Here is a 27,798-nt window from a genome sequence, read left to right on the forward strand (position 1 = left end):
ACAGGACTTAAGGGTTTAACTAAGATTATGGAGGATAACCTGAGAATGAGTACATCCCTAACCTCTGAGCCGTTCCTCTGTTCTGCCCTAGGTGTTTTATTTCAAGAATAAGGAGGACTATGTGGCTGAGAAGCAAGGGTCAATGCCGTGTAGTTGCAGTGAGGGTGGGGGTAGGGGAAAACAAAAGAAACTAGCAATTCTGTACTGGTGTGTTGTCAAGAAAAAGAAAAAGGTGGGGGAAGATCCTCAGGAGCTCTATCCTGAATGTTGGTACAGGAGCTGAGAGAGTCATCCCACCTGACATTCGCCCACTCCAGGATGGCAGGTTCTGAGCAGCAGTAAGCAGTGAGGGTTTGGGCAGGGCTGGTGGGGAAAGAGAATAACTGTTGGGAGATGGGAGGTGGGGCTCAGCCCTGCAGAAAGGGGCTGGCACTGGGAAGGGGGCAAAACAGCGGCGGGGCAGCCGTTCCTAGAGACCAGACGTGGTACCCTCAACAGGACTTTCTAGGTTCCAGCAGGTGAGTACTGAGAGTGAGGAGCAAATGGCAGCTAAGCAGTGAAAGCAGCTGTTCCCAGCCTCCCTAACTCTGGGAGACAGAGCTGGGGAAGACAGAAAGGAAGGAGATAGGTGAAAGAACAGTAAAATAGAGAGGGAAGAAAAAGGGATGGGTAATAAAAAGCCCTCATGTGATTCGGAGTCTCACAGAAAACCTACGAAACCAGTGAGGCTGACACTGTTATCTTCTCTTTGCCTTGGGAAGCGGAGGCCCATTGGTGGTGAGTGATGTAAGGTCATATACTGAGCGGCAGATTTATAAGACCTCAAATTGAGTGACCTGATTTCAAGGCACAGATGAAGGAAGAGAGAGTGCATTTGAAATGCTGACACACACCATATGTCCTACCTTTGCTTTGTAAACAGTAAGTACGGTTTTTTACATAACCAGGGCTTAGCCTTTTAAGGGTCAAACTGAAAAGTTTTAGTCACTACTGGAAAGCATTTCTGAAATGTATCATATTTGTCCTAACCTCCTTTGAATACAGACTATAATTTACCCTCTTCTTGATACATAGGGATAGAACAATGAAAATTGACTCTGTATTTATGTCCTTCCAATTGAGGGATAGTCTTAGGTTCTAAGGAGACACAGAAGTGTTATTGCTGTCGTGCTTAATACACTTGTGGCTGGAAATAGCTGTATAGCAGAATCGGCTGACTCAGCTCCTTCCTCCCAGCCAGCTTTTCCTTCTTGAGTGTGTTGGCTTCTGGCCCCTGCCTACTCTTCTGATCATGTCATTCTCCTGATTAAAATCCTTTTAATGGCTCCCCACTGGTTATGTCTGTGGTTTTCAACATTTAACTCACCTGGGAAGCTTTTAAGACACTCCGAGTGCCCAGATGCTGTCACCAAAAATTCTAATTGTTTAGCCGTAGGCCCTAGCCTATAGGGATTAAGAAAAGGAGCATGGATTTGGGCTTCTGGCCAAGATGGATTAACAGGGATTGCATTTATCCTCACTGTGCTTTCACCTGAAGCAACTAAAAATCCTGACACAGTATATGAAACATTGATTTTTAAGATATTGGGATGAAGCAATGAAGGACACTGATGCGTTGAAGATGAGAAACAAAGTGAGAACTACAGTTGCCTCAGTTTACCACCTTGAGGGAATTCCCAGGCCATGGTGCAGGAGAAGGAACCCAGGGAGCCTGGAAGACTCTTTGAGTTGAGAGGATAGATGGAGAAGAGGCCCTGCGGGGGTGGTGGGCTACAGGGGCTGCCGTATTCGGGTAGAGTACTGATCAGAACATGCATGTGAGCGGCTAGTTTTAAAAAAAAAAAACTACCTGAAAGACTAGTGGGAATAGTACATAGAGTACAAAGGGGGTTGGTAATAGTCTGCACTAGTCAGACTAGGAAATCTGGAAACTCACAGGACATTGTTAGAATACTCAGAAGCATCTTGCCTTGGTAGCGAGAGTATTAGCTGATGCTCTGGGCTTGCTTGATGAACCTTTAGAGCAAGACCTGAAAGGATCAGAGTATATCCCAGGAGATTTTCCATGTCCCAGAACAAAGCTCAAGAATACTTACAGGAATAAAAAAATATCCAGCACCCACCAAAGTAAAATTGATAATACTTGGCATGCAATCAGAATTACCAGGCATGCTGAGAACAGTGAGGAGAAAAATCAATCAACTCAAACCAATCCCAAACTGACACAGATATTAGAATTAGAATATGAGGGCATTAAAACAGTTGTTATAATAACCGCATTCCATATGCTCCAACAAGTTAGAGGAAAGATTGAGCATACTAGAGATCTGAAAAAAATATAAAAAAAGACTCATGTTTAACTTCTGAAGATTAAAACTATAATCATTGAGATGAAAAATACACTGGTTGTTAATAACGGCAGATTGGATATTACAAGAAGAAAAGATTAGTGAACGTGAAGTCATACAATAGAAACCATCCAAATGAATCACAGAGAGAAGAAAATATTGATAAAAGTGAACAGAGCATTGATGAGCTGTGGCCCAACTTCAAATAGCCTAATATATATATATTTGGAGTTTCCAAAGCAGAGGAGAGAAACTGTGGAAGAGAAAATAATATTTTAAGAAATAATGGCCATAGTGCAGCCACTATTGAAAACAGTATGGATGTTTTACAAAAATTTAACAATAGAATTACTATACAACCTGGTAATACAACTTCTTGGTATATATCCAAAAGAGTTGAAAACAGGATCTCGAGAAGATATTTGCACACTGATGTTCATTGTGTCATTGTCCGTAATATTCAAGAGGTGGAAGCAACCTACATATCTATCAACAGACGAATGGATAAAAAAAATGTGGTATATACATATAATGGAATATTATTCGGCATTAAAAAGAAGAAAAATCCTGTCATCTGCCATAACATGGATGAACTTTGAGGACATTATGCTAAGGGAAATAAGCTAGTCATAAAAAAGACAAATACTGCAGGATACCACTTACATGAGCTATCTGCAGTAGCAATCAAACTCTTAGGAACAGAAAATAGAATGGTTTTCCAAGATGAAAAGGTTCAGTTTTCCAAGATGAAAAGCTCAAGAAATCTGTTGCACAACAAAGTGCATAAACACCACTGTACTTACACTTAAAGATTCTCAACATGGTAAAATGCTTGTGGTGGTGGTGGTGGTTCGTAAAACTTTGAATTGAGAGGACTATGATCAAATGTACACTAAAAACGAGCAAATTGTGTAATATGTGAATCACATCTCAATAAAGCCATAAAAACAAGTTCTGGACATCCCATGGCGATGAGAGAATGCATAGTCCTAAAGTGTCATGCGATGTGATGCAAACAAAAGAAGCTGGGTACAAGAACATACTGTACAAAAACAAGCACACTGAACTCTGATGTTGAGAGGAGGATAATGGTTGTTTAGGGGGTGGTGGGGACACTAGTGACAGAACGGGGTCTTCTGGGCCATTCCTTATTCTGGGTGCTAGTTACAGGTGTGCAGTTGTTTTGGTGAAGATTCATTAAGCAATGCCCTTATGAGATTTGTGGATTTCTGTGTGTACATTATACTTCCAGAGAAAAGTTTTGAAAAGGTGAAGGGAAAGGAGAAACATAAGAATTTAATGGGAAATTAAAAAAAATTTAAAAAGGGAATGACTGAAAAACTTCCAAAGCTAATGAAAACTAGAGATTTCCTATCTAAGAAGCTCAGAAATAATTTACGTACAAAAACCATGGGGAAAACAACATCAAGCTTCATCACAATAAAATTGTTCAAAACCAGAAATAAAGAGAACACCCTTGGGTGCATCGGGGGTTGGTGGGGGGAAGACAAGTTAGATACAGAGGAAGAGCAACAACAACAAAACCAAAAGAAGAAAGGATAACAGCAGATGTCTCCTCAGAAATAATGCAGGAGAGAGGATGTGGCTCCACATCTCCAAAGGACTGTTACACTAGAATTCTATACTCAGCAAAAACAGCCTTGGAAAATAAAGTCTTTTTACCAGCGGCCCCACACTATAAAAAAAAGTGTTAAGAGCTTTAGGAGAAGGAGAATGACAGCAGATAGGAACAGAGTTATAGACGAAGGAACAACAAGCAGGGATGGCTTGGTGGGTGCGTGACCTAAGAGGTTATTCAGGCACCTGCTCCTCAAAGGACTCTGTTTGGCTTACTGCTCTACTGGCTTTGTCTTAAAAATCTGTCAATACTTTTTGAATACAGGGTCCCTGATTTTCATTTTTCCACTGGACCCTCAAACTATAAAGAATTATTAATGGTTGTAAGGAGGCCTACCCTGTGGCCCATGAGGGTGTGGGAAAATCCTGAGAGGCTGAGCTTGGATTAGTCATATGTTCAGGCAAGTAAGACCACAGAGGGAGGTTTCTCTAGAAGAAATTAGGAATGCTTTGGTCTTGATCAGGAGAGTGAATGGCATCTGGGGGCATGGAAGAAGAAAACAAACCACCGTTGTCCACTAAAATAACTTTTTTTGGGGGGGTAGGCATTTCTAGATAGAACATGATTTTCCTTTTTTGTACAGAGGTGGTTCATACATGGCTATAATCAGAGGAGTTTAGTTCTTGAAAATAGTTTTTTGCTGAGTGCTCTCTTCAGGTATGAATGCCTTGTTTAGTTTCTGTGTGTGTGTGTGTGTGTGTGTGTGTGTGTGTACTAATTCTGGCATCAGTGCTTCAATAATGCCTATTCCAAATATTGACCCTGAGGCACTGCAAGTATATGAATTTACTCTGAATGCAAAAGAAGAGCTATGTTTCTTCCAATGACATGCTAATGTCTAAGTGTCTTCTAAGGTAGTATAACTCAATCTCAGTGTAGGTCAAAGCTCCAAAGTCGAGAGCAGCACGATAGGTGCGGATGTGTAAAATATGCTGAAAGTCAGGGAACCAATACTGCCAGTGTTAGTCCATCACCACACCCTGGGCTGGATGTGAAGGGGCCAAACATCACTGGAAAGTGAGCATTTATTTGGGGATGATCATTCCTCTCTTGTAAGGGAGGGAGAAGTGTGCTTTTCCTAAGAGTTGAGCCAAAGCGGGAAGCTTCCAGAGAATCCCTGTAAGAGCTTGCAGTTCAGATGCAGTAAGGGAGGGTGATGGAGTCTGGGGGCTTTGCCTGATACAGACCTGGTACCAGTCTGAAGCTTGGAGGAGGTACCTGGGTGTCCTGATGTCTTATGAAGAGCCAGCTATCCCGTATGCAGACGTAAGTGGAATGCTTACCTCCATGGAGAATTTAGAGTTTGTTCTACATTTGAATACTCATATCCAGTTATCTAGTGAAAGCCTTTGGCTTTGATTAAAGTTGTTAACATTTGAAGTGTTGGACGATGTAGCCTCCCGGGTGTGGAAATATGAATATTTCTCATTTATTAAGGTCCTATAGTGAAGGCATAACCTTTTACTTAAATTAATTGCTTTGGAAATGGAATTATAACATTTATCCTCCTCTTACATCCCCTGCAATTTGTGAATTTGTTGAGTATTCTCCTTGCTTGGGAGTATGGATTACCATTTGCCTTTATCTGATACATGTACCCAGACACAGGCGCACATGCTCACATGCATGATCCAAAAAAGACTTTTAGGGAGTAAATTTAATTGCATTTACAGCAATAAGTGTAGGATAGAAAGGAGTGAAGAGTTTATAATGTTGATCATGAAATAGAAAACATCAAAGCAGTAATGAGTCTAAATTTGATACTGATGGGACTGTATTTCTACAGCATTTAAAGCAAATAAAGTCACACAAAGATTTAACACAAAATTAGAACGTTAAATTTGAAAGATTCTTAGTATATCTCCACGTGATTAGATTGTCACAAAATTTCCCTGGAAAGGTAGAAATTAAATCAACAACATTGCAAACAAAACAAAACAAAACAAAAAAACACCACCGAAAAACCAAAAATCAGAAAAATCTGACAGTCCTAAATGAAAGAGTGATGTAAGTATAGTTTCAGCAGCTATTAGGCAAGAAGAAAATAATCTTCTAATCAATTTACTGCTGCAAAAATAAGTCAAATTATTTTCAGGGGACACATATGGGTATTGCTACCTTAATTATTTTGTTTCTCCCAGAAGGGATTTAAAACACAACCAACCACTGTAGTCAGATTTTTAAAGCTATTCTTATACTTACAAATAGAGAATTAAGAATGCATTAAAGCTGATTTTAATTTTGTTATTTTGATGGGTACTATTTTTTTAAAGATTTATTTATTTTAGAGAAAGAGAGAGAGTAGGGGGGTGGGAGGGACAGAGGGAGAGGGAGAGAGAGTCTTAAGCAGATTCTGCCCTGAGCACGGAGCCCTACACGGAGGCTCAATCTCATGACCCTGAAATCATGACCTAAGACAAAACCAACAGCTGGACGCTTAACCAATTTTACCCTCCAGGCTTCCCTTGATGGGTACTTTTATCATTATCAGTATTGTAGGCTGTTGTAAGCATTAGCTAAAATTATTTCCTTGGTAAATAATGGTAAACCCAATGGGAAGAAATTAATGACATGTTCTACACTAAGATTCACACATTAATAAATTGGACAGTGTTCAAATTTATCTCATCTAACCAAAATCCCCTTGGTAGGTACTTGGTGGTAAAATAAATTATTCATTATTAATAATAATTATTAATTGCCATACTTCTTTGGTTGAGGTTATCAATAGCAGTAGGAACCACTGTAAACCTGGTCATAATACCTTGTACAGGGCCTGAGTACTAATGCACCATTAACTAGTCTTAAGCTCTCTCAACAAGCCTTTGAAGAGGACTATAATTCAAATGAGAGGTTTATCCAGCTAGCATCTGCACAGGGAACAATTTGGCTGACAATCTCTCTCAATATATTCATATAACACTAAAATATCAATACAAAAGTAAAAGTAATGTTAATGATGCTATTAATGATAGTAGCAGACAGAGGCAAAACAGAGCTATTAATAAAAGAGCTTCTGAGTATGAAGCATAGATTAGGGAATAGAAGGAACAATTATTGGCATCTAAATTCCTTAAGTCTAGACACACACAGGGATCTGTAAAACCTATATCCTGAAAGTTTTTTTGTGCTCAATTTCCACTGCTGAGAATACTGATATTAAGAAATGAGATTTCTATTGCTCTCCCTCATCTCTGTACTTTGGGTACTTTTGTGACCAAAATCTTCATTAGGTTATTCAAATAACCTTGTTTTTCAAAGGCAATAATGTACTTGGCCCCCCTCCTCCCAAAAAATCCTTGGGGTCTTTTTGAAAGATTATAATTTCAAATGTATTTGTACTTTTCAAATCACAATTTTGTATAGTTTTCATTTCTTCATGAAAATACTTTGAATAGACTTATACTCACTGAGAAATGTGTTACCATTTTCAAATATCAAGCAAAATACCATGTGAAATTGGAGGCTTAATCAATACTATTTAATGATGCTAAAGGTATGTGTAATTACAGCAGCAACCAGCCTCCTCACCCTCTGTTCTCCTCCCCTCCATCAGCACACCTCTGTATCAAAGACAGCTCCCCACCTTGCACTTTTCACTTTACATAGAGCAATGGTCACTAAAGCCATTTGGTTTCCTTAAAAATGAGCCGCTCATTACAAAGATTCAGGATGCAAATTTCTCTTAAGAGCTTTGCTCTAAATCAAAGTGACTGCACATTCCCTTCAGGCTAGAAAACAACAAATTATGGGTACTTAATATAGAATTACTGGGCCCATATATTATATATGAGATTGTTTTATATTTGGATGTCTTCCCTCATGAGTTGGGATAAATTCAAGTCTTGAATTTGAGACTAGCCTAAAGCTTTGTAAGCCAGACAGGGGCACGCATTGCGCCTTTCTTTCATTTTAAAACTCAACAACCTGGAACCATCAAACGCACTACCCTTTGCAGCAGTTCTGGCGGTCATTACAATTTTGTCCTTTGATTTCCAAGCCTAAAGGTATAGATCAATTTTTGTTCATAATAAATATATTTATGGAATTAAATGACTCCCAAAGCCTCCTCATTCAAGAATGTGAACTTGCCCATAAAGACGTCACAAACTTTAAGTTCTATCAGTTTAAGGAAAATATACCAGGTTGGTATTAGATGCTAAAGACGTCACAAACTTTAAGTTCTATCAGTTTAAGGAAAATATACCAGGGTGGTATTAGATGCAGACATACTCCAGGCCAGAGGAATTGGCCTCAAGATCTAAGACACAGTGACTATGTTTTCTGGTTCTGTTACAACAGAAGTACCTGTGACAGGTACTTCTCTCCGGATTGAAGTCCGATTGTATTACAGCAAATGTAGCTAAAGGGAAAATGCTTCAAAAGTCTGTATGGGTGGAGAAAGCTATTCTTCTGTCCCAACTCAAGGCTGGTTGGCATGTGGGTGGTGGTGGATCATTCCCTGAGCCTTGGCATTAAACCCGGGGCCTCAGCGCCTCACTGACCTACAGGCATTGCCATCATCCACAGGGAACACAGTGACCCAACAGGGATTCCTAGGTTTCTGGTCCCCCCAGCGCCAAGAAATGTGTGGGTCCTAGCTCACATCTTAAACATTAGCCCCAGCATTTGGATTCTGAGAGACTCATTGTCCTGCTTCAGTGATCCTTGCCTCAAAGAAAACATTTTATAATACAGTTCTATTGGAATCCCTTCTTTTCAATGAGAGATTACTGCTAATGCCCTGGTAAGTGAGTGATTCATGTGCTGTGTATTTGTTCTTCAGTGGGGAGCAACAGTATTCAGAAGACGTTATACAGAGGTATTTGTCAAGTCGTATAATTGACTAGAATGTCACTTAATGGGAAGCCTGTTTGTTTGATCTATGGTAGGTCGCCCTTCAACAAATGGCTAACAGGAGGTGCTTGGAGGAGAACTGCAATCTCCCGGATGCAACCAGAATGCAACACAGTCTCAGTTCCACTGTGCTGCCACACAGACTAAAAACAAAACGAATCAGGGGATTTCCATCAGATAGGGTTTCTGCTGAAATAATGGTAGCTTTTGTGAGTGCGTGAGGGCAGACAGAAAAGAGGAACTGATGGCAAAGTAAAAGAAGGAGCCAAGAATTCGTCTATTTAACTTGATTTTTAGATCAAAGAACAGTTTTTATGAGATGTTCTAGAAAAGACATTATTTTTAAGACTGTTAAAAGCATAGTTATTAATAATAATAATGTAAAATAATTAATGGCATGCAATATGTAGCCACTGGACTTGTGCAGAGAAAGTGGCATAAAGAGTAGAATGGATCTGTATTGAACCAGAAGAAATTTATTTGCTTTATCTTTCAACTTATGGATGGGTTTTTAAAAAAGTTTTAGAATATAAAATTTAAATCTAAGAAATCCTCTAAAAGATTAAATGATTTTTCACTCATTTAGGAAGAGAAATGTTCAGGATACCAATGTGAAGGCATGATAATTACATGTTCCCACTCCATTTCTTTCATTCCTTGATGCCATTGGGAATAAAAGAGCAGTAAAAATGAAATAAGTATCAGTATTAAAAACCATTTGCGCAGATTGAGTTGATCTCTTTGGGCTTGAACACATGGCAACATATATTGGCTAGTTTTTATAAAAAATCTATTTCAATTATATAAATAAAACAGACAACTTAAGATTAGATATAAGCCCTGGGTAATAAAATGTCGATATTATAGCAGCCTATTTAATATGAACAAACAAAAGCAGTATGTATTCAAAAGTAGGGTTTATACATGCAGTCAAAGAAACAGAATGGAGATAGGAAACTAAAGATGAGAACAATAATCTTTAATGGTAAGTATGAGCAAGATCAGGATGGGAGCCTATTTGTTATCATGCTCATAACCTGAATTGACTAAATCTTCTAAAATGGGAAGCCTCAAAACACTTGGGAGGTTTTCTTGGATAATGCAAAACACCCTGAGAGTCCTCCTAGTTCTCCCCATCAGAACTTAAAAAGACAAGTACTGTGGAGTTCGACTGGAACCAAGACAGTTGTATATTTAAAGCAGAAGGCATACCTGTAAAATCCTGATGGATGTCCGCACAGTAACAAAGAAAAAAATGTTACCTACCTCCAACGTGAATTTCATTTACCAAGGGTTGAATGGGGAAGGTATGTTTAAGAGACCAACTTACGTTAATAAGTTCAACCTCCCAGATTTTTTTCAACAGGTCCATCGATGTGTAGCCGTTAATTAGAAAGGCTTTGGTGTAGTCCCCTAGTTCAATGGAATCCAGCCACTCAGCAACAGAAGTGGGATGATAGCCATCATGGCCAATGGGTCTCATCTGTAATCAAGGAAATCACATTAGGATTAGGATTATTTTGAGTCCCCACAAACAGGATGGATCCTGCCACTTGGAAATTTATCTGATCTGAAGCAACAGGTCTTTTTGGATAAGAAACTAAGGAAAACCAAAATACTTTGGTTTGCACAATTCCAAGTAATTAGTAATTTTCACGCTGAATTAGCTCTCAAAAATGCACCCAGAAATTTCTAATTTGGCTGCTACGTCAGCTCCACATTTGAGAAGACGAAATATGTCAAACTTCTGGTGTAGACATTACTGACATCCTGTTGGATGAAATCTAAAGTCATGGCAGTTGAGTCATATTCACTTCAATGTGCAAGAAACTGCACTCCCAAAATGTAGATGATAATTCTCATATGTACAACATCAAAGCATGTGAAAATACTGCACCGCTTAAACATCCAAAGGAATTCATGCTTATGCAAGACATGTATTGTAGGTAGTGCAAACATGCTGGAGAAACATACTGCAGTGTTAAGCCAGTAAAGGAGAGGCTTTTCGGTGTATAAAGACCATGTGTTCTGCATAGACTCTACAGTATGTTAGACATGAATAGAGAACTTGCTGGCAGACAGCTTCCTATTTTTTGTCAGCTATATACAGATATTTTTTTTTCCTTTAGGAGAACAAAGAAGTGTGACAGCAGCATAATGTTTCTGAGTTTAAATTGGAGTGTGAAAGTAATTTAAGCAAGAGAAACTTCTGGGTTTAAATTTTTGTGTGATTATTCTAGTCTTTTTAGCTTTTATTTGAAATTTTAGTTGAATTTATGGTTATTGGATTTTTGAAGGAACTCACTTCTAAGACTTGCGTTGCTCTGCATGCCAATACCATGCATCTAATACTTCAGTTATTACAGACAGTTGGCACCTCATCAACCTCATGTGATCCTTCAGTGCAATTCAGGATAGGAAGAGCAAAACAGGGCAAAATACATAGATTTTCCTCTTGCTTCAGATTCGAGGAGATAAATATTTAATGGAAATCTAGATGATTCTGATTTGTGCAGAGAGAAAAGATTAGTCTGGCCTTCAGGGGTTGAGATTTTGATCCTAAACATGATAGGCTCTCTGTCACTATGCAGCGTTCTCATTTTGAAGGTTCTTTTTACTTTCATTTTTTTAAAAACTAGATTTGAGGTGCTTGTTAGGGGATCAACACCTATGAAAGGAGGGACGAGAAGGAGGGTCAGGCAGAAGAGGAGTCAGACTGTGATAGGTCCCGATGAAGCCTCCGTGAATCCGGGGGAGGGGGCGGTTCTGGAGTGGGTCATGCTAACTAGAGGTCTTGTGCTGGCAGCATGACTGGACCTTTGTGGCTCCCATCTCCACATTCTCTGTCACTGGATGCAGCTGGCATGGGCAAGCATGGCTCTGGTGAGGCAGCTCTCCCCAGCAGAGGCTGACTGTGCAGATGCTGACAGCTGGAGGCTGTCTGCTGACCACTCTCCCCACTGCTGGGCAAATCCTTCCTTGAAGAAAGAGCCAGGAGGAGCATGTCCACGTCTCCCAGAATGCCCTGGACCCAGATTCACCCAAGGTTAACATTTGGCTACACTGAATTTCTACATTTTACTCTATATCCACTTTCTCATTCACATGCATACAATACACGTTTGATTGTAGGTGAACCATTAGGAAGACCTATTTTCCCCCCGACCCTTTAGGAGACATGATGAAATTTCACCTCCTGATGCTTCATCAAGTATCTCCTAAGAGCAAGGACATTCTCCTATGTAGCCACAGTAGCATCACACTCAAGAAATCCAACATTGATCAAATTATATTAATATACAGTCCATATGCAAATTTCCCACATGGCCCCCAAAAGAGAATTTGTTGCTGGTTTTTTTTTTTTCCCCTTGTGGACAGGCTTAATCAATATTTTAAAGTATTTCTTCAGCTCTTTTATCTCTCTTTTCTTCTTCTGGGATTATATTTACTCTTTCATTTTTAAATTATTTTTTCTCCTTTCTATTTCTCCTTTCTATTTCTAATTATTTTTTCTCTTTTCTATTGTTCCACTCACCAATCTATTTTCCACTTTGAGGTTTAAATGCCCTCTATTGGGAGTTACGGTATAATTCTTCATTTGCATTAGAGTCTGAACGGTCAGGCTTTTGTATGTCACTTGCACACTGGACTGACCCATTTTAGCTACTCGCTAAAGGTTTGTTTAGTGACATTTAACACAATATTTATTCCGCAGTAGCTACAAATGTAAATGACAACTCAGGGTTTGTAAAGTGAAGTTTAGTGGCAGTTGCAAATAACTGAGCGTCGTGTGTGTGTAAAATTGGAGATTAGGATCCAAACCAGAGGTACAAAGAAAGATACTAAGTATCCTCATATACTATGGGTCATAAAAATACTGGGGCTAGAGATATTCTCTAGGACTTATGAAGAGGTAGTTGAACCAATGCTACCATCCTGACTAATCACAGCAGCCTGCAAAACTCCCTGACTTCCCCAGTTGACAGCTTGGCAAGGTCTTAGTGTTAGCTGTCCAGAACTCGACCGCCCCAGTGGCAGATACTGAGGACGAGCTTAGGGAGCCTTGAATCAATCTAGGGTATACTCAGATGTCCCATCCCAGAGAACTTTGCACTGGCGTCCTCATGGGTCACCCCAAGCACACACACAGAACAATCACTGGCCACCTACCACACGGAGGTTGGCTGATGGTCACAGTTAGCTGAAGAGCACTGGTGGGGACATCAACCAGACCTCTACAAAGCAAACCCAATTCGTAGAAGGAAGTTTGTTTTTCCTCCCCATTCCTCCTTCTTGCTCCAGTGGGAGGACATTTGGAATCAGAGAAGAGAGAGGTGCCAGTTCCTCAGGGGAAAGAAGCCTAAACTTGGGGAGCAGTGGGGTGGGTGGGGGCAGAGTAATAAAATTAGGGGCTTATGTAGATTGGAACTGAGTTTTCAATATTTTACATGACTGGCAAGTTAGTGGGTATGTCTGAATGACATTAAAAATGTAAAGAGAGAAGCAGTTGAGTTTGGTTGAAGGCAGGATGTGGGGGGAAAAACACATCAGTATCTGACTAAATGCAGACTCTTGGTAATCTGGTTCCTCCTGTAAGGCAAGTTCTCCATGAGCAACCTTGAGGAGGTGAGAGGGAGGAAGGTATCTGGGGGGAGGATGAAGATGCAGGTAAAGTAGAGAGCAAGAGTGGAGAGAACCTGGAGATGAACACACGGATGGACATGTGCAGGGGCAGGGTTCCTCCAGCCACTCAGTCATTCACTCATTCACTCACTCACTCACTCACTCACTCACTCACTCAGTATTTAGTTGGTGCCTATTCTGATGGATATTGTGGGGCAGGACAGAACAAAACAGTCATAGTCTCTTCCTCAAGGAGATTATAACTCTTAACTTAAAAAAAAAACAGGCAAAGAGATGACCAATAAATTATGAAGGCTCTGCATACCTGAGGAGAGGAAGGCATTAGAGCCAAATGAAGTTACAAAATTAACTTGACACATATTTAATGATATGCAGGATAGTTGCTGTGCCACACAATAATGTCTTTTGAAGCAATTCTTCCATCTGCTCCTTCATTTCTGTTCCTACTGCTGCTTCCCTGGTTAGGTTCTTGTTGGTGCTTACGAAGACTAACACGGTAGCCTTCCCCTCGGCCTCCTACCTTTGGTTTAGCTTCTATTGTGCCGCTGCATCAGTTTTCCAAAAAGCCAGGCTTTTAAGTAAACACTTGCACAGAAAACTATAGTGGCTCCTTCTTGATGAGAGTGAAAATGTCCTATTCCAGAATTCTAGGGCAGTTGAGATCAAGGATAAACTTGCCTTTTCAACTTAGTCCTACACTGCTGGGCCACATGTACCCCAAGACAGATGAATAGACACGTGTGCCTGTCTGAACAGTGTGTTAAGCTCCTAGCCACACCATGAACGTGAACTGCATGTGCAAGACACTTCTGTATCTTTGCTGATATTGCTTCCCATGCTTGTAATACTTTTGCCTTTGTTTTCATAGTTTTTTTCCAGAATGGGCTTCTCTTCTTGAGCTTTAAGAGACAAATTTCCAGATATTTGTAGGATACCTCACATAGTTGGCCTCTAAAGCTATCATACAACGTCTCCTTTGGCTCACAAACTGGCTCTCTCTCTGGGTTTCTAATCTCAGTGGGTGGGGACCCATTACATCATTGCCCAAGTCATTGTTTAGGAGTCATCATACATTCCTCTTTCTGTTTTACTATCATATTTAATGAGGCCAACATAATTTGGATTCTCATAAGTCTCATAAATTTGATTTCAGTTCCCTCCTTCCAAAATAGACTTTGGATTCTGACAATAGCATCTACCCTAAGTGGTGGTGTAAGGATTATGTGATATATGGTACGTAAATTGTTTCCAAGTCTTCACTTTCTTCCTCTACTAGAATTATGCCTGTGTGCCCTTTGCCAAGGGATCTGCATTTTATCCCACGTGATTGGAGTTACTTCTCCATCCCATTGATGTTGGTCATGTACTTGCTTGGCCAGTGGTGCAGGTAGAAGTATCAGTGTGGCAGTTTATAAGTGAGGCCTCTCTACTCCTGTGATCTACTAATCCTTTTGGGTGCTATCTATTACATGCATAACACGTGGCTAAACAGTCATCTCACAACTGTTGGTCCCAGGAGAAAGGTGAAGACTTGTGTAGCAAACCTAAACGTAAAACCTTGAAGTCTATCATGGTTCACTGAGTTTGGATGAGTCCAGCTGAATTTGGATGCATGAGTAAGAAAAATAAATGTGTAAATAAATGTGTATATTTTATGTTGCTATAAATCACTGGAATTATGACATACAGGGGAAAGCTGACTAATACAGTCACTCTTTAATTCAAAACCCTTGGTATTTATATTAGTTAGCATTCTTCAGAGAAATAGAGCTAATGGGATGTGTATACACACACACATAAGTCTGAAATCTTGCAAGTCCAAAATCTGCAGGATAGGCTGGCAGGCTGGAGACCCAGGAAAGAGCTGATGTTACAGCTGAAGTCGGAGAACAGTCTAGAAGGAGAATTCCCTCTATTCATGGAGGACCTCAGTCTTGCTTTTACAAGGCCTTCAAATGATTGGATGGAGTCCATCTATATGATGGAGGTATTTATAACTTTACTCAGAGTTTGCTGATTAAAATGTTAATTTCATCTTAAAAATACCTTCATGGTGACATCCTGGATTGGAGTTTGACCAAATATCTGGGTGTCATGGCCTAGCCAAGTAACGTGTAAAATACCCAAACTCTTTAATTTATGAGTCCAAAGTCACCTCCATGAGACTGAGAAAGACTAGGGATCCTGAGCTAAACTAACATCCTTCCCAAGCTTTCTGGCTGTCATCTAGTAAACATCTATGTCCTACATCTTTGCTAACCATAAACTAAGTAATTCTTTATCTTAGGAGTATGATTTTTGGGGCCATAATCCATTTTATAACTAGTATATCTTCATATTTTTCCTTCTGCCATTTCTTCTGTCAGGAATACTATTTCTCCTCTGTTCTCCTGTTGAAATCCTATCCATTCTTAAAAGGTCCTGTTTAAATATTTCCTCTTCTGTGAAGCCTTCTCCAGTACTACCCTTACTCCCTCCCAAGTTAAAATTAATCATATCTTCCTCTAGATTTTTGTAGTAATTTGCATAGAATTCTGTTTATAGCTAGAGATGTGAATATCTGCCTTCTTCCTTAGACTGTAACCCTTCTGGTGAAGAAACAAGATCTTAGCCAACTTTGTCATCTCTTATGTGCCCAGTGAAGCATCCCACACATGGCAGGCATTTGCCAAATGTTTATTAAGCAATTTAATGAACACATGAAGATAAAGTGACAAATTAACTTCAGTGTCATGGGCACCCACTAGTAAAGGACATTTGTATTTTGTGCTACATATTATGAAAATGAGGGCTATTTTTATGCCTAACATTAATATTGTACTATTTAAAATGATTACATACCAAGAACCAATTCCAGGTAGTGTGCTGTGTTAACAAAATGTGCTGGGCTTTGCTGCTGTAGCCCAGCACCTCGGCTCTACTGTTAACAAGCTATGTAACTACAGGCAAGTTACCTCAGCTCTCCAAGCTTCAGTGTTCTCACCTGTAAAATGATGGTTTTGGGCCAATGATCTCAAAGTTCCTTCACAATTCCTAAATTTTGCAATTCTGTCTTTTTAAAGTTAATACTGAATTAGCATCAGATTTATCCAGTAAAGCAAAAAGAAGCCCAAAGGCAAAACTAAAAAAAACCAAAAAACAAAAAACAAAAAAAACCCCCAAAAAACAAACTCCCAAATGATAATAAGGACATTTAGGCTGAAAGTCAGATGGCATCCACACCTCTTTCAGGAGTTGTCAGTGGCATCTGCCACAAGGAACACTGCAACTATTTTCTCAAATTACCAAGATGAACCTCTTTTCTAGCAGGGACACCTGGCAGGACAGAGCTAAACAGAGAGTTCCAGGGGCTGCGGGCCTGCAGTGCTGCTGAGCATGAATGGGAGTTAACGCACCATCTGTAATCTGAGAGGCAGAGTGGTGGGCAGGCGGTAGGCAATCCTAACAGAGCTTCCCAACAAGGTGATCTCATTCAACTTGTGGAACCCCCAAATGCAGGAAAAACTGAAGCTGGGATGGAAATTGGAATTAGCTGGAAGATGCTTCAGTCTCAAAAAGAAATTTAGATATATTAATACATTTTACTAAATACTTCCCTTGTGGCTGTCAGTGTTTTGTTACACTGCCCAAATGGGCATTGATTTTCCTCGCCTCTCAAAGCAAATCTGACCTCAGAGAGGGCATACTGTTCATTAACATCGTGGGTCACGTAGCAGGCAGAGATTACCAACTCTAGGACAGTGGGGGCTCTGTGGAGTCTGGGGGGCTTTAAGGGACCCAGTTATGGGGCAGCTGAAGAGGCGAGGCTCTAAGACCATCTAGTCTACCTCTGTCAGAGTGACCCATATTTTAAGAGTTTTAACACAGGTAAGAGGAGGAAGAGCTTTCTCTGCTTTAAAAAGAAATGTTTGAAAACCATTGATCTAGAAGGTTTTTTGTAAGATTACACGATCACTACTGTTTTATTTTCTCTTAATTTCTCAGCTTTACTTGAAATAGTCTGGCTGTGTCATATGTGAATGGACACATATGTGTTGTTGCCTATGATTCTTTCTGCCTAAAACCAGCTTTGTCTGTTCAGACAAGGGTAATATTTTACAACGTGATGAAACCACAGGATGAAAACTGTAGCAAGAATGCAACAGAAATGGGAAAGATATATAAAAAGAGGGAAAGATATTATGACAGATTGGGGGTTAAATAAAAAAAAATAGTTCTGGGGATCCCTGGGTGGCGCAGCGGTTTAGCACCTGCCTTTAGCCCAGGGCGCGGTCCTGGAGACCCCGGATCGAGTCCCACGTCGGGCTCCCAGTGCGTGGAGCCTGCTTCTCCCTCTGCCTGTGTCTCTGCCTCTCTCTCTCTCTCTCTCTCTGTGTGTGACTATCATAAATTAAAAAAAAAAAAGTTCTGGGGCACCTGCATGGCTCAGTTAGTTAAGCATTTGACTCTTGATTTCAGTTCAGGTGATGATCTCAGGTACTCTGAGATGGAGCCCCCCTCCTTGCCACCAGGGCTTGGCACTGGGCATGGAGCTTGCTTAAGATTCTCTCTCTCTCTCCCCTACCCCCTCCGCCACTCCCCCTTTAAAAAATATAGTTATGAATACAATAGGTTGTTTAGTCAGCATTACATATTGGCATGGTAATTAGATCAAGGGAATAAGGAAGCCCGACAGCCAATAACGAATTAGATATTTTTATGTCTGAAAAGTATTGCAAAATTGAAACAGAGACCCCTTGTCCAGAGAAATGGGGCTTACTAGAGACAAGACACACCAAATGAATGAATGGTAACACCAGCTTTGCTCCTGGGTGTTTCCATGAGAACATATTTGAGCCTGTGGGAAGTTAGTGAAAGTGCTGCATGTAAACTTCAGGTCACCTTCAACCTGAAAGATAGGGTCCTTGCTCTAGAGTTGCTTTTTCTTTCTTTTTTGTCTTCCCGTGAGCCGGAACATTAGTGCCTGTAGCCCAGCTTTGACTACACAGGGAGAATAATACCCTAGAGTTTGGGAAATGCTTCTCAAACCTTAATGTACGAAAGAATCACGTGGGAAGTCTTGTTAACATGCCGGTTCTAATTCAATAGGCTGGAGGGAGGATTTGAGATTCTGCATTTCTAACAAGCTTCGTGGGGATGCTAACGCCGTGAGTCCGTGGTCCACGCCTTGAGTAGCAGTGCTTTAGAGGGTGACAGAGCGACAGATGGAGGGTCCTGGGTCCTCCCAGGATTGCACAGAGCAGAGCCAATTTGTAAACCCGGTCTGCTTACTTCGACTGTTACGTGGGAGAAGTAAATGTTCTATTCTTTAAACCACTACATTATGGAGGTTTCTATTCTAGTGGCTTAGCCTTTCCTCTAATACAAACAGAATTGAAAATAAGGTAATTTCATACATAACATATAAGGAAGCCTACACTTCCACTTGACAGTATGTTGCATTATCTCTTGTTTTGTGAAGCCATTAATTTTCACAGGCATTGCCATTCAAAGAAATCTCATTTCCTTTAACTTCATTTGTTGGCATCTTTCTGCCCATCACACCATCACCCCTTTGTGATAACTATGCAGGATATAAGAGGGGGAAATTGTGGGAAAACCTCAAGTTTCTAGCTTTGATACCTGTACCCGGGTACATGGTGGTGTTACTAGCAGAAAAAGAAAAGAAAATAGACTGGGATGTCATGAATAATTTTGAAACGTGAGAAATTAAAGATGCTGCGTGGAACTGTACTTTAAATTTTGGGGCGGGGGAAGTCTGAGGAGACACATAGCCTTGGGCATCGCAAGCAGTACAGGTGAGAGTCCTGGCTCCTCCACGTATTAGCTGCATGACCTTGAGGAAGCTGCTTAGTCTTCTTCAGCCTCCGTCTTCTGATTAGCCACATGAGTGATAAGGATGTCTGCCTCCGGGGTAGTCGTAGGCATTTGGTGAAACAATACACCGTTCTTGGCACACGGAAGCACCCAATACATCTTAGCTATTTTTATCGTAAGTGGGAGCTGAAATCATGCATGGATGAGCCTGCGGAGGGTGTGTACTGCAAGAAGAGAAGTGGTGTGAGGACAAACCAACACTTTCAAAGTGAAAGATAAGAATCATCCTCAGGAGACCAAAAAGGAATAGTTAAGATAAAAAGGGAAATGGGAGAAACTTAGTTTCAAAGAGGGTGTAGTCAGCAGTGATGGAATGCTGTAGAGAGGTCTACTGAGATGAGGCAGGAGAAGGGTTCACGGGATCTGGCACACAGCTCACCAGAATTGTATGGAATAAAAAATATATATATATATATAAAAGAAAAGAGCCCTGAGGCTAGGCTGCCGGGGGTTGAGGTGTAAGTTGGAGATGAGGAAGTGGAAATTGCAATCAGGGGTATTTTAAGGAGTTGGCAAGGGAAGAGAAGGAGAGGGGGAGGTTTTAGAAAACGCAAGGAAAAGGCATGGAAAGGAGTGAGAAATGAGGACTCGGGGCTGAGGAAGGTCCGAAATATGAGGGAATAAGAGTGCAAGAATGCAGTGGAGATTAAGATGAGGTAGAGGGCTGTCTTTTGCTTTAGGATTGCTGCTGGCCTTTCTTGGAAATTATAGCATGAAAGGCACAGTTGGACTAACTCTGGGGTTAATAATCTTTGCATTACAGTTGTGAGGGTCCACAAGCCACCTGGCTTGAACTTGGTGACAGCTGGACCCTTGCATGTCAAGTGCTGGCAAAGGGCTCAGGTGGGCAGGGCAGCTGTCCCCAGATTCACACATACAGACCTGACTATCATTTATGTAGACGTGCTGAAGGGCCACAGTCCCGATGTACTGGGCTCGGTGACTTCAACCCGCCTGTGAAGCTGCAATGGACTGTGGCTTCTCTTTTCCCACCTGGGTATACTCTCGTACTCTCATGCTCCCTCCCAGGACTTTTGAAATACAGACAGCTGCTACCATCGGGTGCCCCTCTAGTCCTGCTCCTTGTTCTGGCCTCCTCTGCTCTGGCCTGCAGCTACCCAGGACTCGGACTGACGGCAGCTCTGAAAATAAACCAGGACAAGCAGTGCTAGCAGGCAGTGTGCTGCCAAGTCCAAATGCAGGTCCGTTGAGTCGCGGGAGGATCAGATCTCCTATAGGCTTTGAGACCTGGGCTTAGACATCATGGTGCTGTTTCATCAGTGGCTCTTCAAAGGCTGACTGAGCATGAAAGAGGAAGGCAGATCCACTGACCATGGGGCCCCGGAAAAAAGTCTACCCATCACCATCTAAGTGCTATTGTAGTGCAGCTTGGCCGGAGAGACACGTCTGTGGAATGGATAGGGCTATTAATGATAAGAATGTTACCTTACAATCACACGACCCTTTGAAGATCCCAAAATGATCCCACGTGCATCACCTCATTGGTGAGGGGTTTTAGGTGATCTTTGGGAAAATACCCTTCATGGAGTCTGAGACTGGATTCCCTGTGTAATGAGATTTCTTCTGTGGGAACTTAAGGATTAATACACTGAGACAGTTGTTTGGAAACGAGGTGTGATAGGTCTCTGGTTGTACCTATGCAGGAGGCAAGGGAGACATGGGACATGTGCAGATCTGTCGCTCAAGGTCCCTTTGTTTGGATCATACTCTGTCATGGATACAGTTTCTATAGGAGAATCAGGAGAAATGTGAACCCTCAGAGCCTTGTAGGCAGATTGTAGTTGGATGTCATTATGGACCTAAAATTGCAGATAATAGTTAACATCTGTATTTTTTTCCTGCCAATGACCGAACCTTCCCAACATGGCATCCCTTGAGTGTTCAGACACTGGAGACTCCCAGCTTTAGGTACAGGGCAGGAGCAGTGAAGGATTAATATCTGGATATTACTCTGCACTGCATTTTGGAGGAATGAAGGTCAAGTGCATTGGACCAAGCACTGTCCCATGATGCTCTGTGATTTCTATTTCAATAAGTAAAAGAAACAAACTGAAGTCCAGCCTGGAAAGGCCCTGACATCTCCCTTATTTTGACAAGGCTTAACTCCTGGAGTAACCTGGAAGGGAAGCAATGGACATGAAAGTGTGCATAAACGAGAAGTGTTTTCAAGACACAAGGGTGATCAACTTCCAGAAGCACACAATAGTAGGCTGGTGAACGAAGTAGAAGCGGTAGCCAGGCCAGTCCAGCCTCCAGCCATTGGGGTTCTGGGGCACCCCTTTCGATCAAAGGCACTAGACTGACGACAAGTTAAATGAGCAAAGCTGCCCAAACAGACAAACTCTATAAATCAAGGTTGGGGGTGTGTGTGAGGGGAAGACAACAACAGAGACAACTATGCAACGATCTCTTTATCACTTTGCAGGTAGTATGCGTGGACTGGGAGTCAGACACGGTCTTCTCTGCCTCATCTCTATGCACATGCAGAGTAACTGCTCTCAGCAGCATCCCTGAGAACCTGGCAGTTATCTGCCAGAGAAGACTTGCAGGGTAATGGTGAGGAGATCAATAGAACCACTACTCAGTACTCAAACATGGTCACTGGAGTTGAATGGTATTATTGAATGATTTTATCATACTTCACTCTGAAGTTTTTGGTAAGACGTTTTTTTTTAATTCAGTAAAATAATATGTTTTTACCACCTTTTCATTTTTAAAATCCTTGTTGCGATAATGCTGACCCTAGATCCTTTTGTTAAATGTCACTATTTATTTTGATGTAGTTCATTGCAGCAAAGCTCTTTTACAAAACAAGAGCTCAGATTAAAGATGAAGGGGATTTACTGCAACTAGAATAAACTGCTGAACAATGCTTACCATCATTCACATTTTCAACCTCTGCCAGTGATGTGAATTATATTTAGTAAAAAATACAGGATCACTTTTTTCCCCCACTGACGGTACATATCTTCTGACATTCACGTAGATATTCAATGGTTATGAAGCACACTGCTTTGCTCTTAAAACAGAAATTTTAAATGCTACTATCAGTCAGGAAAATTGTTTGCATGTTATTAGTCTCAACAGCTACAACAAAATTCCCCAAACTTGAGTCTTCAGAAAATAATGAATGTTCTGAATGCCAATTCTATATATTTGATATTTAAAAACCATGTCTTTTCTCAGAGCCTCCAGGCATGTGCATAATAACATCACCCACAGAAGTACTTCAAACAGATAAATGTACCATAAACCCAAAGTTAGCAGTATACAAATGAGTGACTTATGTTCTGACTGGGTAGGGAAGACAAAGGACATCATTCACATGGTGGCCAAAAATCAGTATAGGAATTACAGAATTGGGGACCTGCCACACATTTATCCATCCATCATCTATCCATCCATCGACTCATCTACTCATTCATTTATTCACTCAGATACCTATAGCATGCCTACTATATTCTAGGTAGTGTTCTGTATGCAGCAGTCAACAAAACATGTAAAAGCGCCAGTCCTTGTGGAGCTTACCTTCTAGTGGGGGAGACAAAGAATTGTTAACATGCATAATAAATAAGGAAATTATGCCCGTAATTGATGTGTTGTGATGTGCAGAATAAACAGGGTGGTTAGGGGAAGCTTCATTCAGAAGGCAAGATTTGAACAGAGATTTAAGGATGGTAAAATGGCTGGGGGAGAGGATTCCAGGTAAAGGGGCCAGGGAAGGCAAAGGACCTCAGGGAGGAGTGAGATTGGTGTCTGTTCAAGGAATAGAAGGAAACCAAGGGGATTACAGCAGCGTGTGCAGGATGAGAATAGTGGGAAGCAGGTCAGAGAGGTACTTAGGGGACAGAGAAAGTGAAGCTCTGAAGCCTTGGAAGGCTTTGGCTTTCATTTGGAGAGAAACAGGGAGCCAGTGCCAGATGTGAGCTAAAGTGTGACATGGTTTAGCTCACATTTCAGTGGAGACGCTGGCTGCTGTGTTGAGAGTAGTTTATAGTGAGGCAGGAATAGGAGGAGGAAGACCTACTCAGAGGCTGTGTAAGTAATCCAGGAGAGAGAGAGAGGCTAATGGGTTGGACAGGCTGTGAGAGCAGAGGTGGTAAGTGGTCAGATTGTGGATAATTCTCTGTAACACAAAATAAAATGTTCCTTGTTCTCCATGAAGGCAAGAGAAACAAAAGCAAAAATGAACTATTGCGACTTCATCAAGAGAAGAAGCTTTTGCACAGCAAAAGAAACAGTCAGCAAAACTAAAAGACAACCCTCAGAATGGGAGAAGATATTTGCAAATGACGTATCAGATAAAGGACTAGTATCCAAGATCTATAAAGAACTTATTAAACTCAACAGCAAAGAAACAATCCAATCATGAAATGGGCAAAAGACATGAACAGAAATCTCACAGAGGAAGACGCAGACATGGCCAACAAGCACATGAGAAAATGATCCGCATCACTGGCCATCAGGGAAATACAAATCAAAACCACAATGAGATACCACCTCACACCAGTGAGAATGGGGAAAATTAACAAGACAGGAAACAACAAATGTTGGAGAGGATGCGGAGAAAGGGGAACCCTCTGGCACTGTTGGTGGGAATGTGAACTGGTGCAGCCACTTCGGAAAACTGTGTGGAGGTTCCTCAAAGAGTTAAAAATAGACCTGCCCTACGACCCAGCAATTGCACTGCTGGGGATTTACCCCAAAAATACAGATGCAGTGAAACACCGGGACACCTGCACCCCAATGTTTATAGCAGCAATGTCCACAATAGCCAAACTGTGGAAGGAGCCTCGGTGTCCATCGACAGATGAATAGATAAAGAAGATGTGGCTTATGTATACAATGGAATATTACTCAGCCATTAGAAATGACAAATACCCACCATTTGCTTCGATGTGGATGGAACTGGAGGGTATCATGCTGAGTGAAATAAGTCAATCGGAGAAGGACAAACATTATGTGGTCTCATTCATTTGGAGAATATAAAAAAATTGTGAAAGGGAATAAAGGGGAAAGGAGAGAAAATGAGTGGGAAATATCAGAGAGGGAGACAGAACATGAGAGACTCCTAACTCTGGGAAACGAACAAGGGGTGGTGGGAAGGGAGGTGGGCGGGAGGTGGGGGTGACGGGGTGACGGGCACTGAGGGGGGCACTTGATGGGATGAGCACTGGGTGTTATGCTATACGTTGGCAAATTGAACTCCAATAAAAAATAAATTAATTAAAAAAAAGAAGAAGAAAAATGTTCCTTGTTCTCTAACAGACCACGAGTCTGTCAGCTTGATGGCTAGCTGTGTGGCATGAGTTTCAGCTTGAAGAGAACCATGTCCACCTGTCATGTGTGGAAATGTATGGACAACTGCAAGTTTGGTCTTGAATGGGTCTGCTTTTAAGGAGGAACCCAGAGTCCTCAAAAGACTCTTCTGCTCAGAGAAGGCAGCCAATGCACATGTAATCGATTCATAGGACCATAGGCAAGTGTCATAGGGAAATGTGTGACTCTGGATGGATTTCAGGATCTGGCACTCTGACTAGGCCCTGGCCTGGCTCCCAGGGATCACTCTGAAGGAGAAGAAGAAGCTTCAATAAAAAAAAAGTTGCATCATGAAACATTTTGGGGACATTGGGAATAAAAGAAGTCAGCATAACTGGCACCAGCAGCTTCATCAACAAGCAGAGATGGTGCTATGTTTTAGACACCGGTGCCCTCAATGTTGGGCACCCACGCTCGGTGATGGTGCCCATATTGGCAGGCTCCAGTGGCACTGGCGGAACATTCAGTTGGCACTGGTTAAAGTGCTTATGATGGGGACATACTGGGAGTTGTGGCCAGCAGCTCAAACATCAGTACCTATGACACGCTGGGCACCTGCAGCTATGAAACAGGCTTTGGCAGTCATTTATAGCAGATTTGGCACCCTCTGTGGCTATTCACAGCTCTGGGAGCACTTTTGGTAAAGTCCTGGTGGCACCGTTCCAAGCTCTGGTGATAAGCTAGAGCAAGAGAGGCAGAAAAGAGCAGATGTCACGCAGTCAGTGAGTGGTCTGGTTAATGGTGCACAGGGCGGAGGGGAGGGGGTGGTGCGAGACACAGGAGGCATTTCAGCAAGGTCTCGAACACACAGAGAAGTGTGACCCTGTTTTGAAACCCTGGCCAGGGTTGCTGAGAACCCCTTCTACATTTGTAGTGAGCAAATAATCTGAGAACTATTTCACTACCATTAGATTGAGAACCGCAGTCACAATAAACAGTGTCTTGGTCCATGTAAAAATGTTTCTAGACTCATAATCTTAGATTGATTTTTTGGGGGTCAGTTCAGAATTTTTAATTACCCCAGACATTGGAGTGACTTAGAATTTTCACCTGTAGTCAGGTGAATCCTCAGTAGAGAGTCAGCTCTGAACAACAGGGTTAGTACATATTATTTATTTAATTCAACAAGAGTTTTTATGCACAGAATATATATGTCGCATCACCCTAGGAATTATCAAGATATAAAAGGGACTAAGGTTCCCTTCCTTCCAGGAATATGTAATCTCCTTGAGTATATACTTAAATATAAGAAAATAATTAAGTGCCAATGTTTTTATAAGCTCCAGAAAAGAAAACAAACTTGAGTGGATTGGAGAAATTTGGGGAGATTCCATAGATTCCAAACTCTTCCATAGTTTCTCTTAGTTACTATATGGGGAAGGAAGTGAATCTCTCTCCTCTCTCCTCTCTCTCTCTCTTTCTTCCTCTCTAGGAAAGTGAGGGCACATGGCACAAGAGATGGAGAGAGAGATAGAGATAGAAAGATAGACAGAGAGACAAAGAGGCCATGAGAGACAGAGAATGGATGAGCACGGGCATCTATTTCTCCTTACTGTCTCTAGACCTAACAAGAACACGGGCAGCGTCCTCTGTCTGGAGTGGCTCCTTCAATGCTCTATTTAGCTAAAAATACTTACTAATTCTTTGAGATTCAGCTCAAGCATCCTCTACCTACCCAGAACACCTTGCTTGACTCTCATATACTTAGCTTTCCCTCTTCCCTAAGCAGTTTTTTTTTCCCCACAGAGTAGTTTAGTCTTTGACATGTTTGCCTGTGTCCCAAGGTAGGTAGAACTCCTTGAGGCAGGGACCAAATGTTATCCAGCTTTGCATCTTCATCTCTGATGCTAGCATAGGGCCAAAATGAACTGACTGATTGAATGGATGCATGAATCATATATTCACTGATAGGCATCTGGGCACATGGGTGTTTGCAGACATCACGTGTCTGGAGTTGCCCTATCCCTCCCTCCTCTGGTTCCAATCCTACTGGGGAAGTGAAACTCTCGGGATGTAAGGTCAATTGTTACTTTGCATCTACATCAGTAGCACTTAGAAAAGTGAAAAGTGCTCTGTCAAAAGTGGACACCAGCAATGATTATAGATGATGATGTGATTGAGTCCCAGGGGTGAAAGGCAGGGAAGTCAATCTCCTCTACATCTATGCAATAATCTCTTGTACATTTGTGGAGAAAATCTCACATTCAAATATTTCTACAACATATTTGTCTCTTAGTGTTAGAAAATTGTACATATGACCCTTTCCCAACAAGCAGTGGCTCCTAAGTAAAGAAGGACTTGAGGAGTTAAAACTGATGGTGCATGTGCTTCATAGATTATAAACTTAAAGATCACCTAAAGTATATCTAGTTAGCACTATGCCATCACAGATTTGTAGAACAAATAAATCTAAGATGTATTTTCTCTGCAAGACATGAAGGAAGGAATCTGGCAGTTTACTGAATGCTCATTTTCTCTGGTAAGAGCAGAAGTTACCTGTTAACTTAAAAAGAAAACAAAAAAAGGCTGAACTTCTTATTAAAACAGAAGATGCTAGGTCTGTAGAAGACAATGACAATAGCCAGTCATTTGTCCAAAGGGGGAGCCACAGACCAGAGACACGTGATGCTCTGGTGATAGGGGCAGCAGAGGAAAGCACCTGAGAGAACAGACTCTGGAGCCAGGCCACCTGGTTCCAATTCAGACTCAGCCATTTACTAACTCTGGGACCTTAGGAATGTTACTTTCTGTGCCTCAGTTTCTTCATCTGTGAGGAGAGAGTTAATTAATTTTAAGATTTAAATGAGTTAATGTGGAGTTAACCTAATAACACCTACAACGGTGCATGGCATGCAGAAGATTTCTCTTTAAGTGTGGGCTGTTTCACATAGGTGTTTGTCTGAAGTATGTCTCTGAAAATGCTCAGGAACACCATGTGGATTCTTGGGCAGTTCTCCTGTCTTCACGATGGGTCTACAAATCAACCATCAGATTAGAACCCAAAATCAAAAGACAGAAATCTAAAATCTCATTAATTGCCGACAAAGAAAATTATCACAGGGAAATACCAGGTAATGAAAGAATGCTTAGCCT

The 27,798-nt window shown here is 41.3% G+C and overlaps 1 protein-coding gene across 26 annotated transcripts in view; it reads right to left on the reverse strand.

Moving 5' to 3' along the window:
* The window catches only part of ANKS1B (ankyrin repeat and sterile alpha motif domain containing 1B), a 1,023,959-nt gene that overhangs the window by 269,552 nt on the left and 726,609 nt on the right, over positions 1-27,798 (reverse strand). For all 26 annotated transcript variants that reach the window (XR_011994937.1, XR_011994938.1, XR_011994935.1 and 23 more), the window contains exon 17: positions 10,175-10,327. Coding sequence is in view for 14 of the 26 variants with exons in the window: in XM_072724641.1 (XP_072580742.1) it covers positions 10,175-10,327 (153 nt within the window). In the remaining 12 variants the exon portion in view is untranslated. The remainder of the gene's footprint in view (positions 1-10,174; positions 10,328-27,798) is intronic.

The sequence above is a fragment of the Vulpes vulpes genome, chromosome 10, assembly GCF_048418805.1.
Source record: "Vulpes vulpes isolate BD-2025 chromosome 10, VulVul3, whole genome shotgun sequence".
Lineage (NCBI taxonomy): Eukaryota > Metazoa > Chordata > Mammalia > Carnivora > Canidae > Vulpes > Vulpes vulpes.